We start from the raw sequence: 11,855 nt of genomic DNA, 5'->3' as shown, positions 1-11,855 counted from the left end.
TTCACCCCAAAAAATCACCATAATGGTGTGAATATTTCTGTATATCTGACCTGCATCATCAGATGACACACACAGTTGAGAGCCAGTCCATTTCTGCCTGAGATAGAGCCTTGTAGAGGAGTGGCTATCGTCGTGCTTTATCTGCAGGTGTAACTCACCCCTCTCTGCTACATGTTGTCTGGTGATGAGGAAGCTGTAGCCATCAAATAACAGACCATTTAGAATTATTGTTTTTTTAAATGGAAAATAAATACTGAATGTCAACAGAGAAGTAGTTATCTTATTCAATTCAAAACACGTAACAGTAACACTTCATAATAACATTCATTAATACGCTATTAATAAATAATTTATAAGGAATGTGTTAATGTCTTGCTGGAAAGAAAAGCCATTTTTTAAATCCCAAAATCTACACACAAACCCTTTAGACAAGCTTAAAAAACTCAGTGAAACCCCCAGATTCAATGTTGAAATGTCTCATTTGCAATTGAAATGTCTAATTTGCAAATGCCAGTAGTCATAATGTAGGAACTCATTTTCTCATTTTTCAAAATGTATCAACAGTTACTGTCCATTCTTCACTGAAAAACAGTCAGTCATCCCTGTCCGAAATGAGAACAAACTTTAGGAATAAGTCAAATCACAAATCCAATCAAAACCATAGATATCTTACTGTGTAGTAGAATGAAAACTATGAAGATGAGACATGACCACATAGCAGGGGTGGGCAACTCCAGTCCTCAAAGGCCTGATTGGTGTCATATAGCAGGGGTGGGCAACTCCAGTCCTCAAAGGCCTGATTGGTGTCATATAGCAGGGGTGGGCAACTCCTGTCCTCAAAGGCCTGATTGGTGCCATATAGCAGGGGTGGGCAACTCCAGTCCTCAAAGGCCTGATTGGTGTCATATAGCAGGGGTGGGCAACTCCAGTCCTCAAAGGCCTGATTGGTGTCATATAGCAGGGGTGGGCAACTCCAGTCCTCAAAGGCCTGATTGGTGCCACATAGCAGGGGTGGGCAACTGCAGTCCTCTCCTCAAAGGCCTGATTGGTGCCATATAGCAGGGGTGGGCAACTCCAGTCCTCAAAGGCCTGATTGGTGCCATATAGCAGGGGTGGGCAACTGCAGTCCTCAAAGGCCTGATTGGTGCCATATAGCAGGGGTGGGCAACTCCAGTCCTCAAAGGCCTGATTGGTGTCATATAGCAGGGGTGGGCAACTGCAGTCCTCAAAGGCCTGATTGGTGCCATATAGCAGGGGTGGGCAACTCCAGTCCTCAAAGGCCTGATTGGTGTCATATAACAGAGGTGGGCAACTCCAGACCTCAAAGGCCTGATTGGTGTCATATAACAGGGGTGGGCAACTCCAGTCCTCAAAGGCCTGATTGGTGCCATATACCATTCTCAAGTCACTGCAGCAGCCCTGGCTTCCAAGACTCTGTAAGTACAGTAGTTGGACTGAAGAACAGTCCCTTTTCTCACACAGGCAATGAATGGCCATGCTTGTGCCTGCTCCTGTTTCCACAGTGACCAGCACTACTCACAGTATCCAATCAGGAAATACCTTCCAGCCTGGAGCTACGAACATCCACTGAGCCAGTCACTTGACACAACATTACCCCCCACTCCCCTCAATGCAAAGACACTCTAGGGTATATAAACCGCCCTATGGATAAAGAAGGGTTCCTTCCAGACAGAAAAGCACAACTCACATTTGGGATTTTAAAGTTTTATGTTTGTTGCTTTTTAGTGAGAATCGACAATGTTATGGCAACCTGGTTGTCATATTGTTGCATATACAATAGATGTATGTTCTGTGACCCAAATGTTCTATGCACCCTTATATCCCACCCCTAACACTGTAATCAAGGGTGATCCATGTTTTTATATTATGATGGAAGTGTACATAACGGTCATTTTCATTAATCGTATAGCCTATAGGCTCTATTGCGTCTCTATTACGGAACGATGATATCCACCAGTTCATTGTTGGGGTCAGATTTGGTTAAGCTTCCAAGTGAGTAATTATGGTGCGACAGATGGCTTCACAAACAGCCAGCCAGAGAAAATGGGGTGTGACTGTTTATGTGATGCTATATATGGAAGTCAGCAGAAGCTAAAGAAGAAGAGGGACAAGAGAGACATCTAGTGTCGTTGTCTAGCCTCTGCTCTTAGGTACTAGACCTTAAAATAGAATAACGACTTTCAGAGTAAAGAGTAAAATAATCCATAAGTCTAATATACAGCATATAAATAATTATGCACTATGGTAATGGAATAAAAAATAACAAAAAATGTAATTATTGCTGAAATAGCACATGTATTTTTAGTCCTTCATATACATGTTGTTGACAAAGGAGAAATAGGGTGTAAGAGGAAGTCATAAAATGTGATAAACCATTTACAGTAGGGCTACACCCTCAACTCAAGCACAGAGCACCACCTTTCCACGCTGCTGTATCGGTCGCTTCCACCCACTGAGATACACATCCACCACGCCTGCTCTTCACGTCAGTCCGCAACGTCAGATTGTGCGTGTTGCTCTGTATCGGTGGACGTAGGTTTGACCGGCTTCTCAGAGGCAGACACAATGAGCCCTCGGATGATGTAAAGCATGCATGTGGGGCTGGAGGCACGGGCACGTTTTGGCAGTATAGTTTTTTGCTTTTGTTTTATATAATTTCGAGCACACATATCGACAAGACTTTGTGACGTATAGGGAGGGATAGCTGGAAAAGTCGGTTCAACGAGTTCGTCTGACATAACGAAGTCGAAATCTCTGGCTAGTCCCCTTCGAAGACGACACCGAAAACAAAACAACATTTTACAAAGGACTTGCTAAAGTCAACGACATAAAACAAGAATGTCGATGGTTGCGTATTCAGATTACTTAGCCGCCAAATGTCTGATGTCGATCTCTAGCGGTCCCGTCCTACACCGACCCACCCCGGTTGTCCCCGCCGCCCAGCCCCCTCCCCAGGCCGTTCATCCTGGGGAGCCCGAAGGGTCGAGCGAGGACAGGGAGGTGCGCGAGACGCTGAGACTCGAAGGGGCCAACATGATGACGGTGGCCGGGATCCTCACGGACCTCCACGGCAAGTTCCGGTCCATGTCGGCCTACTCGGAGAGCAGCAACTCCTCATGTGGGGAGAGCGGCTACACCACGTTGTCTGACTCAACTACCCCAACCATGACCCCCTCTGCTACTCCAATTCCTGGACAGTACAATGCTACTCAACAGCAGTGGGGAGGAGGGACGCCTCGGTCCCCAGTAAAGCGACATCAGTGCATTTACGACGGCTGTGACCGAGTTTATGGAAAATCATCTCATCTGAAAGCCCATATCAGAACCCATACAGGTACAATTATATAGCTGGCTGTTATATAGCTTAAACTATTTAAAAAATAGGGAATTAGCTATAGTCTCCACAAATATCATTTTATTATGCAATTTGATTCAGAACTTCAAGTTTGTCCTTACTAACTAAGCACTTCCCCCTTTGTGAGTCACTCCTATCTACAATTATCATATTTCTGACTGAAGAAAAGTGTTTTTCTTCACGGGGATACACTGTCGATTGGGTGGGCGAGACGAGTCGTTTACCCGCGAGTTAGTAACGTTACAATACTCCCAGAACAAAAGGGGAAAAACTCAGAGGGCTCATAACAAAGAAGTAATCGAACAAAAGAATGGGGCTGGACGAAAAATAGGCTAGTGACGAACATGCTACAACTGGGTTGATTTGCATACGAAGTGAGTTCGAGATTAAATATAACATTCGGGGCGTTTGCGCAGGTTCGGTGATTCTTTCAACTCACAACAGCCAAATCTTTTAATCCCACCTCGCATCAATGTGGCCATCGTGTAACAGTCACGTCTTTTTCGAAAACATCTTTCTTGAAATCAGCCATTGCTGCCATAGTTTTCCCAGTCAAAATGGTATGTTTAGCGTTGTAACTTTGTATACATGCATCAGGTGTCCACTGCCCAGGTGTCCGCACAGTGCGGGGGGGGGGGGGAGGGGGGGGGGGTGTTCAGGGTCAGTGATGGATTAGAACAGGAAAGCGAGCTGAATAGAACAAATCGTTAGGGAACGCCCACAAAACGGGGGTGAGTGGCTCATGGCTAGAAGGGTTTCGTCAAAAACGTCATAGTCCCGTTCACTACGACGAGAGTTTGCGTTGTCGAGTTCTACAGCAGATTGAATTGGATGTGATTTCCATGGAATCACTTGCGAGCTAAAATTGGTATCCCTTCTAGCCATGACCAGTGAGTGGGAGTGTGGAGTGTTGCAAAACGAAGATCCGCTTTGCGGTCTTGAATATAGCTCCTGGCACCCCTTCGTCTGTCCTGGGTTGACTCCTATTAGCAATGTTACTCTATTGTATTAGGGCCACAAAATAGGCGTAGGAGGCTGCACATTGTGGATACCTTAATGCATTACAGTCTAGTCAACATAAAGGTTGTCCTCAACGGTGGAAACGAATTTATTCGCAAAAATTGATATAATGACCATCACATCGACGTAAACTTGTAGTCATGCGATATGTTGTGTGGTTGTCCCACTACGACTCGGGAAACATGCAGTTTATTCGGCTACAGATTGAATAAATTATGATGAACTTCACAGGCTGGTGAAAGTGCTAGGTGATAAGTTTGATGCTCTTTTCCAATAAATATAGAGGGTCTTATTCTAGTGACATGATGACCGATGCTAGGCTACCGTGTGACAAAAAATCTGCCTCTTATCCATATCATCATCTAAGTAGCCTACCCTCACTGTATATGTGAGCTGTTGGCTAGAGCACACGTGTCAAGACCAGAGTGGGCACATTCGCTATAAAACGCAACAGTTTTTGTGGCAAATCCATCAGTAGAACCGAAAATGCGATGGAAACCCATTCACCTTGTATTTTGTATTTGGTGCATGGGAATTTAACCACACGTTATTTTTATGTGCACTGCCTCATCACGCACCTACTTTTATTCGCAATAAATCAATTTGTTGGTAACGCATCTCTGGTGGGAAAATGTTTTATGCGGATTTTAGAATATTCCCATGAAAACCGTCTTGGGAGCTCTAGTGATCCTTTGTAGCTCAGTAGTGCACAGCGCTTGTAACGCCAGGGTAGTGGGTTCGATTCCTGGGACCACCCATAAGATAAATGTATGCACGCATGACCTTAAGTCGCTTTGGATAAAAGTGTCTGCTAAATGGCATATACTATTGAGGCCATCTCCATTTTGAAGTAGTCAATTTTCTTCATCTACTACTTCTGAGTTGGCAAACAAACAGAACGTGTGCACACTGCCACCTAGAGTGTGTTGTTTGAACAGATACAAGGCCAGGGTTGTTGATTTACTGCCACCTACAGTTTTGGAATGTTTCCTCAGGAGTATAATTCACTGGCCGATCTCCTGGTAACCTGGATGGAATTGATTCTATGTTATGTGATTCTTCCTTCCCCCATAGGAAGTCCCACCCATTTGACTACTTGTACCCCCGTTCATTGATTCGGTACCGGTACCCCCTGTATATAGCCCCGTTATTTTATCGTGTTATTTTTTTTAAACTTTAGTTTCCAAGAGGCTCATTAACAGCTTCTACCCTCAAGCCATAAGACTGCTGAACAATTAATCAAATGGCTACCCGGACTATTTGCATTACAATGCTGCTACTCTCTGTTTATTATCTATGCATAGTCACTTTACCTCTACCTACATGTACATATTACCTCAACTAACCTGTACCCACGCACATTGACTCGGTACCGGTACACCTTGTATATAGCCTCCACATTGACTCGGTACCGGTACCCCCTGTATATAGCCTCCACATTGACTCGGTACCGGTACACCCTGTATATAGCCTCCACATTGACTCGGTACCGGTACACCCTGTATATAGCCTCCACATTGACTCGGTACCGGTACACCCTGTATATAGCCTCCACATTGACTCGGTACCGGTACACCCTGTATATAGCCTCCACATTGACTCGGTACCGGTACACCCTGTATATAGCCTCCACATTGACTCGGTACCGGTACCCCCTGTATATAGCCTCCACATTGACTCGGTACCGGTACACCCTGTATATAGCCTCCACATTGACTCGGTACCGGTACCCCCTGTATATAGCCTCCACATTGACTCTGTACCGGTACACCCTGTATATAGCCTCCACATTGACTCGGTACCGGTACCCCCTGTATATAGCCTCCACATTGACTCGGTACCGGTACCCCCTGTATATAGCCTCCACATTGACTCTGTACCGGTACACCCTGTATATAGCCTCCACATTGACTCGGTACCGGTACCCCCTGTATATAGCCTCCACATTGACTCTGTACCGGTACCCCCTGTATATAGCCTCCACATTGACTCTGTACCGGTACACCCTGTATATAGCCTCCACATTGACTCAGTACCGGTACCCCCTGTATATAGCCTCCACATTGACTCTGTACCGGTACACCCTGTATATAGCCTCCACATTGACTCTGTACCGGTACACCCTGTATATAGCCTCCACATTGACTCAGTACCGGTACCCCCTGTATATATAACCTCCACATTGACTCGGTACCGGTACCCCCTGTATATAGCCTCCATATTGACTCTGTACCGGTACCCCCTGTATATAGCCTCCATATTGACTCTGTACCGGTACACCCTGTATATAGCCTCCACATTGACTCGGTACCGGTACACCCTGTATATAGCCTCCACATTGACTCTGTACCGGTACACCCTGTATATAGCCTCCACATTGACTCTGTACCGGTACACCCTGTATATAGCCTCCACATTGACTCAGTACCGGTACCCCCTGTATATAGCCTCCACATTGACTCTGTACCGGTACACCCTGTATATAGCCTCCACATTGACTCTGTACCGGTACACCCTGTATATAGCCTCCACATTGACTCAGTACCGGTACCCCCTGTATATATAACCTCCACATTGACTCGGTACCGGTACCCCCTGTATATAGCCTCTGTACCGGTACCCCCTGTATATAGCCTCCATATTGACTCTGTACCGGTACACCCTGTATATAGCCTCCACATTGACTCGGTACCGGTACACCCTGTATATAGCCTCCACATTGACTCTGTACCGGTACACCCTGTATATAGCCTCCATATTGACTCTGTACCGGTACCCCCTGTATATAGCCTCCACATTGACTCTGTACCGGTACACCCTGTATATAGCCTCCACATTGACTCTGTACCGGTACACCCTGTATATAGCCTCCACATTGACTCGGTACCGGTACACCCTGTATATAGCCTCCACATTGACTCTGTACCGGTACCCCCTGTATATAGCCTCCACATTGACTCTGTACCGGTACCCCCTGTATATAGCCTCCACATTGACTCAGTACCGGTACCCCCTGTATATAGCCTCCACATTGACTCTGTACCGGTACACCCTGTATATAGCCTCCACATTGACTCTGTACCGGTACACCCTGTATATAGCCTCCACATTGACTCGGTACCGGTACCCCCTGTATATAGCCTCCACACTGACTCTGTACCAGTACCCCCTGTATATAGCCTCCACATTGACTCAGTACCGGTACCCCCTGTATATAGCCTCCACATTGACTCTATACCGGTACACCCTGTATATAGCCTCCACATTGACTCAGTACCGGTACCCCCTGTATATAGCCTCCACATTGACTCAGTACCGGTACACCCTGTATATAGCCTCCACATTGACTCAGTACCGGTACACCCTGTATATAGCCTCCACATTGACTCGGTACCGGTACCCCCTGTATATAGCCTCCACATTGACTCAGTACCGGTACCCCCTGTATATAGCCTTGTTATTGTTATTTTATTGTTACTTTTTTACTTTAGATTTAGTAAATATTTATTTAACTCTTATTTTCTTAACTGCATTGTTGGTTAAGGGTTGTAAGTAAGCATTTCACTGTAAGGTCTACACCTGTTGTATTCGGCGCATGTGACAAATAAAATTTGATTTGATACTTCAAAATGGCGAAAGTCCTCAAATATGCGCTGCCCATGCTAAAATAGGCTTTTGGGCATGAGAGTCCTCTATCTATCTCTATGGGATGTGTTGAGGGTGCCTTTCTAAGATGGCCACCCACTGTATGTTGGTGTTAGTCTGCCCTATGAGTGTCAATATCTATTGCCTGTCTACGTTTTGCATTCACTTTTCAAAATGTCTCTCTTCAACATGAACCATGACCAGAGTAGGTTTTTCTTTATAACGTAGGTTGATTTGGTGCATTAAATAGAGCAGAAGGGGTGGATGACCTTTTTGTGTTATAAAGAAAATGGATGCTGATAATATTATACACTTGGTGGGTATACAAGGGTCTGTCAAGGGTCTAGCTTACTACCGACCGCTGCATATCTAGTGTTAGTGACTGGAACGAGCAGGGCGAATATTTGCCAGTCTGACATTTGTGTCACACTCAGTATGTTCATTTGAATGTCTCTCTTTCTGTCTCCCTTCATCAGGTGAACGACCCTTTCCCTGTACCTGGCCCGACTGCCAGAAAAAATTTGCCCGTTCGGACGAGCTGGCTCGCCACACGCGCACACACACAGGCGAGAAGCGCTTCCTGTGCCCGCTGTGCGACAAGCGCTTCATGCGCAGCGACCACTTGATCAAGCACGCCCGCCGCCACCCCGACTTCCAGCCGTCCATGCTGGGCCGCAAGGCCTCGTCCCCTGGGGGACAGGGGGCGTCCAGCCCAGCCATGGGCCAGTAGAGTGCAGGGGTCAGTGGGTTCACTCCCACGTCTAGGGCTGGGGTCAGCAAGGGTAACAGGGAGTGGTCCTAACCAAAGGTCCTAACCAATCAGATCCATTAGCCAGGCCTGTCTGTCACAACTCCCCCCACACAACAGTATCTAGGTGGGGGCACGTTCACCACCCACCCCGACGGATGAAGATGACACCAGTCTCAACGCTCAACTAATACTCAAAACCTTTAACTGAAAAACACTCACACATGCAGGGAATTCTCAATGTCTTCACTCCTCAGTCTCAGCACATGCATCAGCCAAATGTTGTCCTTCCTTTCTCGGCTTATTTTAGAGAAATGGTGCTCCATGCTTTTTTACTGTGGCTGTTTCCTTTCTTGCTAGCGCCATTTTGTGATATTTAACTAGAGGCGTAGAGAGGCTGAGGTCAACTAAAAGTGTAGCAGCTTTGCTGATGACATGTCCTCAGTTTCAAGAGGTTGCACATTCCATGCATTTTTGTCGTTGGAAATTAGTTGGCTTAGTTATAAAAATAAAAAAATGTTTTTGTAATATCGTATTTACTGTATTATAATTTTAAATGCTGGTCAACTTAACTTTCAGTAATGATGATGAATGGTTTAAACCGCTGAAGACTAGCTGGTTACACACCATTCTTATTCATTCTAGATCAACTTTTCAATTTTCTTTTTACTATCCATGAAACCTTGACGAATGATACACGTAATACTAGGTCCGTTACGGATGCAAATGTATATAACCTTTAACCTTCTATTGTAGAGAATATCGTGAACAAATATTAGAGGAAGTAATACTTGTGATGAATTGTAGTCCTTATATTAGGGGTGACAGACTACACACTTGGATAGGATAGCGCTGCCTGTGAGTAAGCGTGTGTCTCTAATTACATTTTGTTAGAGAAAGAGAAGACACTTTCTACAGTTTCCACTTGTCTGTCCATCTTTATGGACATGATTACTTTATCTCAGTGAACAACACTTCAGGAAATTCAGAAAGCCTTAAACTATTTCATACTTATTATTGCACCATGTTTACAGTTTGAATCATTGCTACAGGTTTACGCCGACTCGTCGGCACATTACAAATACACATATGCAATATACCACTTTTAACCAGAGGTTGCTTTTAATGCTAGCTACTTGGCTAATTTGTGTGACAGGTTTTCACTGTGTTAATATGCTTCTACAATTGAACACTGTGGAATTTGATAAAGATACACGTGATCTCATTATACTTATTATAACCAATGGTTAGGTTAGTCAGACACATTTGTCCAAGTGCTTTAGGAAAGTGCGATAAAGGATAGATTGGGGCTATTATGTGTTGTTTTTTTTAAACTGTTTCTTTGCTGAGCATAATGACTTGGTTCTATGTATGTGGCTTTTCTCAGACACTATGCTCTCAGAGTCTTGCTATAACTGTAATTTCTTCCACAGAAAGATTGAATTGCGTGACTAAGGCACCTCTCTCGTCATACAGTCCCTCCAATATTTTCCTTCTCTGTCTTTACTAACCAACTGACTTTAATGGATCATTCTTGCTGCATCATTTGGTCACTGTTAGTTCCATTGTAATGGGATGTACCTGTAACTTTTATGTTGAAACGCTTTTGCCGTTTGTACACATTTTCACAAGTTCTTATCTGTTTACAGCTCTCGGTAACTGCTGGCAGTTATCGAACAAAAATGGACTACTTCAAACCAAGCCACAATATGACGTAGTGAAAGTGTTTGCTATGTTTTCAAATGAATTGAAAATGTCTTCATGGATGTCATCATTTTCCAAATGTATTTGTTTAATTTTCTGACAGCAAGTCTGCCTCGCGCCAAATTTATGATTATTTCACACAAAGGGTAACAATTTACCTCGCAATGTTTGTGTAATACTTGTCTTCCCTTGGAAAGCAGTTGGACAAAAAGGGACTCCATTAAGAAACTCACCTTTTCTCATGAAACGCTTCTAAACACAATCAAGCCTTAGGTTTGAACTTCCTGTGTTCTTCAAGTGAAAACTACACTCTGCCAGGGAAACAAACATCTCTTTAGTTGTCTTGTCTATATTCTTGATGTATGCTCCGTGTACAGAGTTTTGACTGTGCTTAACACTTTTTCCATAGTATATTACGTACCTGTGGTGTTTCAATAGTGCTGATCATCAATTTTTGCATCTCACAAGTGTTCAGTATGTACCACTACCCTTCATGTGGCACAATGCTACTTAGATCAGTTTAGTCTGGACCTACTGCGGTACATTTTGTAACACTTCATTTCGGTGGTACCTACATAAGGACTTAATAACCCATTCATAAGTAGTACATGAACATTGCATAAATGCTTATGTTAACAAGTTGATATTTCAGTTTTGTCACTATTTGCAGTTAACAAACGTTTATGCAATATTCATTAACTGCTTAAATGTGTACTGTATGGGTTATAAAGTGCTTATGTAGGTTCCCTTCAGATAAAGTCACCAATAACTCAATTTACACTAAATCTGGCTGGGGGGGGAGAGGGCATAACCATATCTCAAACAATGTAATTAATCGGCGCTGAACACCTTATAGGGCATACTATGCTAATTGTTTCCCACTGTACACTAATTAAACAAATCTACACAGCTGCATTGTTTGTATAAGAACCAATATTTTTAGAATTTTGTTAAGCCAAATTTTTACATCAATAACTCTTTTAAGAAACCTCTTATTTGAGCTTTGGTTACGTAGATAAGAGGACCTGTGGAACTAATTGAAAAAATGCTGCAACTTGGTTCTTTGATATTTATACTCTCAGGTGTCTTTTAAACATTTCTTCCATATTTCCTGTGCAACACCCAAGTGTAATCATGTATTGTTGCTATTATTTTAAGGATTAATTTATTAGGATTTATAATTTGCGTGGTTTAATTCATTTTTCCCATAGCTTATTGTTTTGTGATATGGAACATATACTAATAATTCGGTTCCATTGTTTGCTTGACACAGACTGCCAGTACTTTTTCATAATAAATAAAAACCTTAAGTTAAATGTTTTGTGTGTGTTATTTTCTTGTTAACAGGTGACTAACTTGTAT

General features: G+C 43.7%; 1 protein-coding gene across 1 annotated transcript; it reads left to right on the top strand.

The window, feature by feature from the left end:
- Positions 1 to 2,410: 2,410 nt before the first annotated feature.
- On the top strand, positions 2,411 to 11,809 carry LOC110508991 (Krueppel-like factor 9). Its single transcript, XM_021589923.2, has 2 exons — positions 2,411 to 3,355; positions 8,518 to 11,809. The coding sequence occupies exons 1-2, from the start codon at positions 2,860 to 2,862 to the stop codon at positions 8,769 to 8,771; spliced, it is 750 nt and encodes a 249-aa protein (XP_021445598.1). The 5' UTR covers positions 2,411 to 2,859; the 3' UTR covers positions 8,772 to 11,809.
- Positions 11,810 to 11,855: the final 46 nt, after the last annotated feature.

The sequence above is a fragment of the Oncorhynchus mykiss genome, chromosome 28 (genome assembly GCF_013265735.2).
Source record: "Oncorhynchus mykiss isolate Arlee chromosome 28, USDA_OmykA_1.1, whole genome shotgun sequence".
Lineage (NCBI taxonomy): Eukaryota > Metazoa > Chordata > Actinopteri > Salmoniformes > Salmonidae > Oncorhynchus > Oncorhynchus mykiss.
This window is presented reverse-complemented; position numbering and strand designations above follow the sequence as displayed.

Excerpts from the sequence above, each read along its gene's own strand:
- LOC110508991 (XM_021589923.2), top strand. The coding sequence starts at position 2,860 with ATGTCGATGGTTGCGTATTCAGATTACTTAGCCGCCAAATGTCTGATG. Across the intron at positions 3,356-8,517 it reads CCATATCAGAACCCATACAG|GTGAACGACCCTTTCCCTGT; the intron begins GTACAATTATAT and ends TCCCTTCATCAG.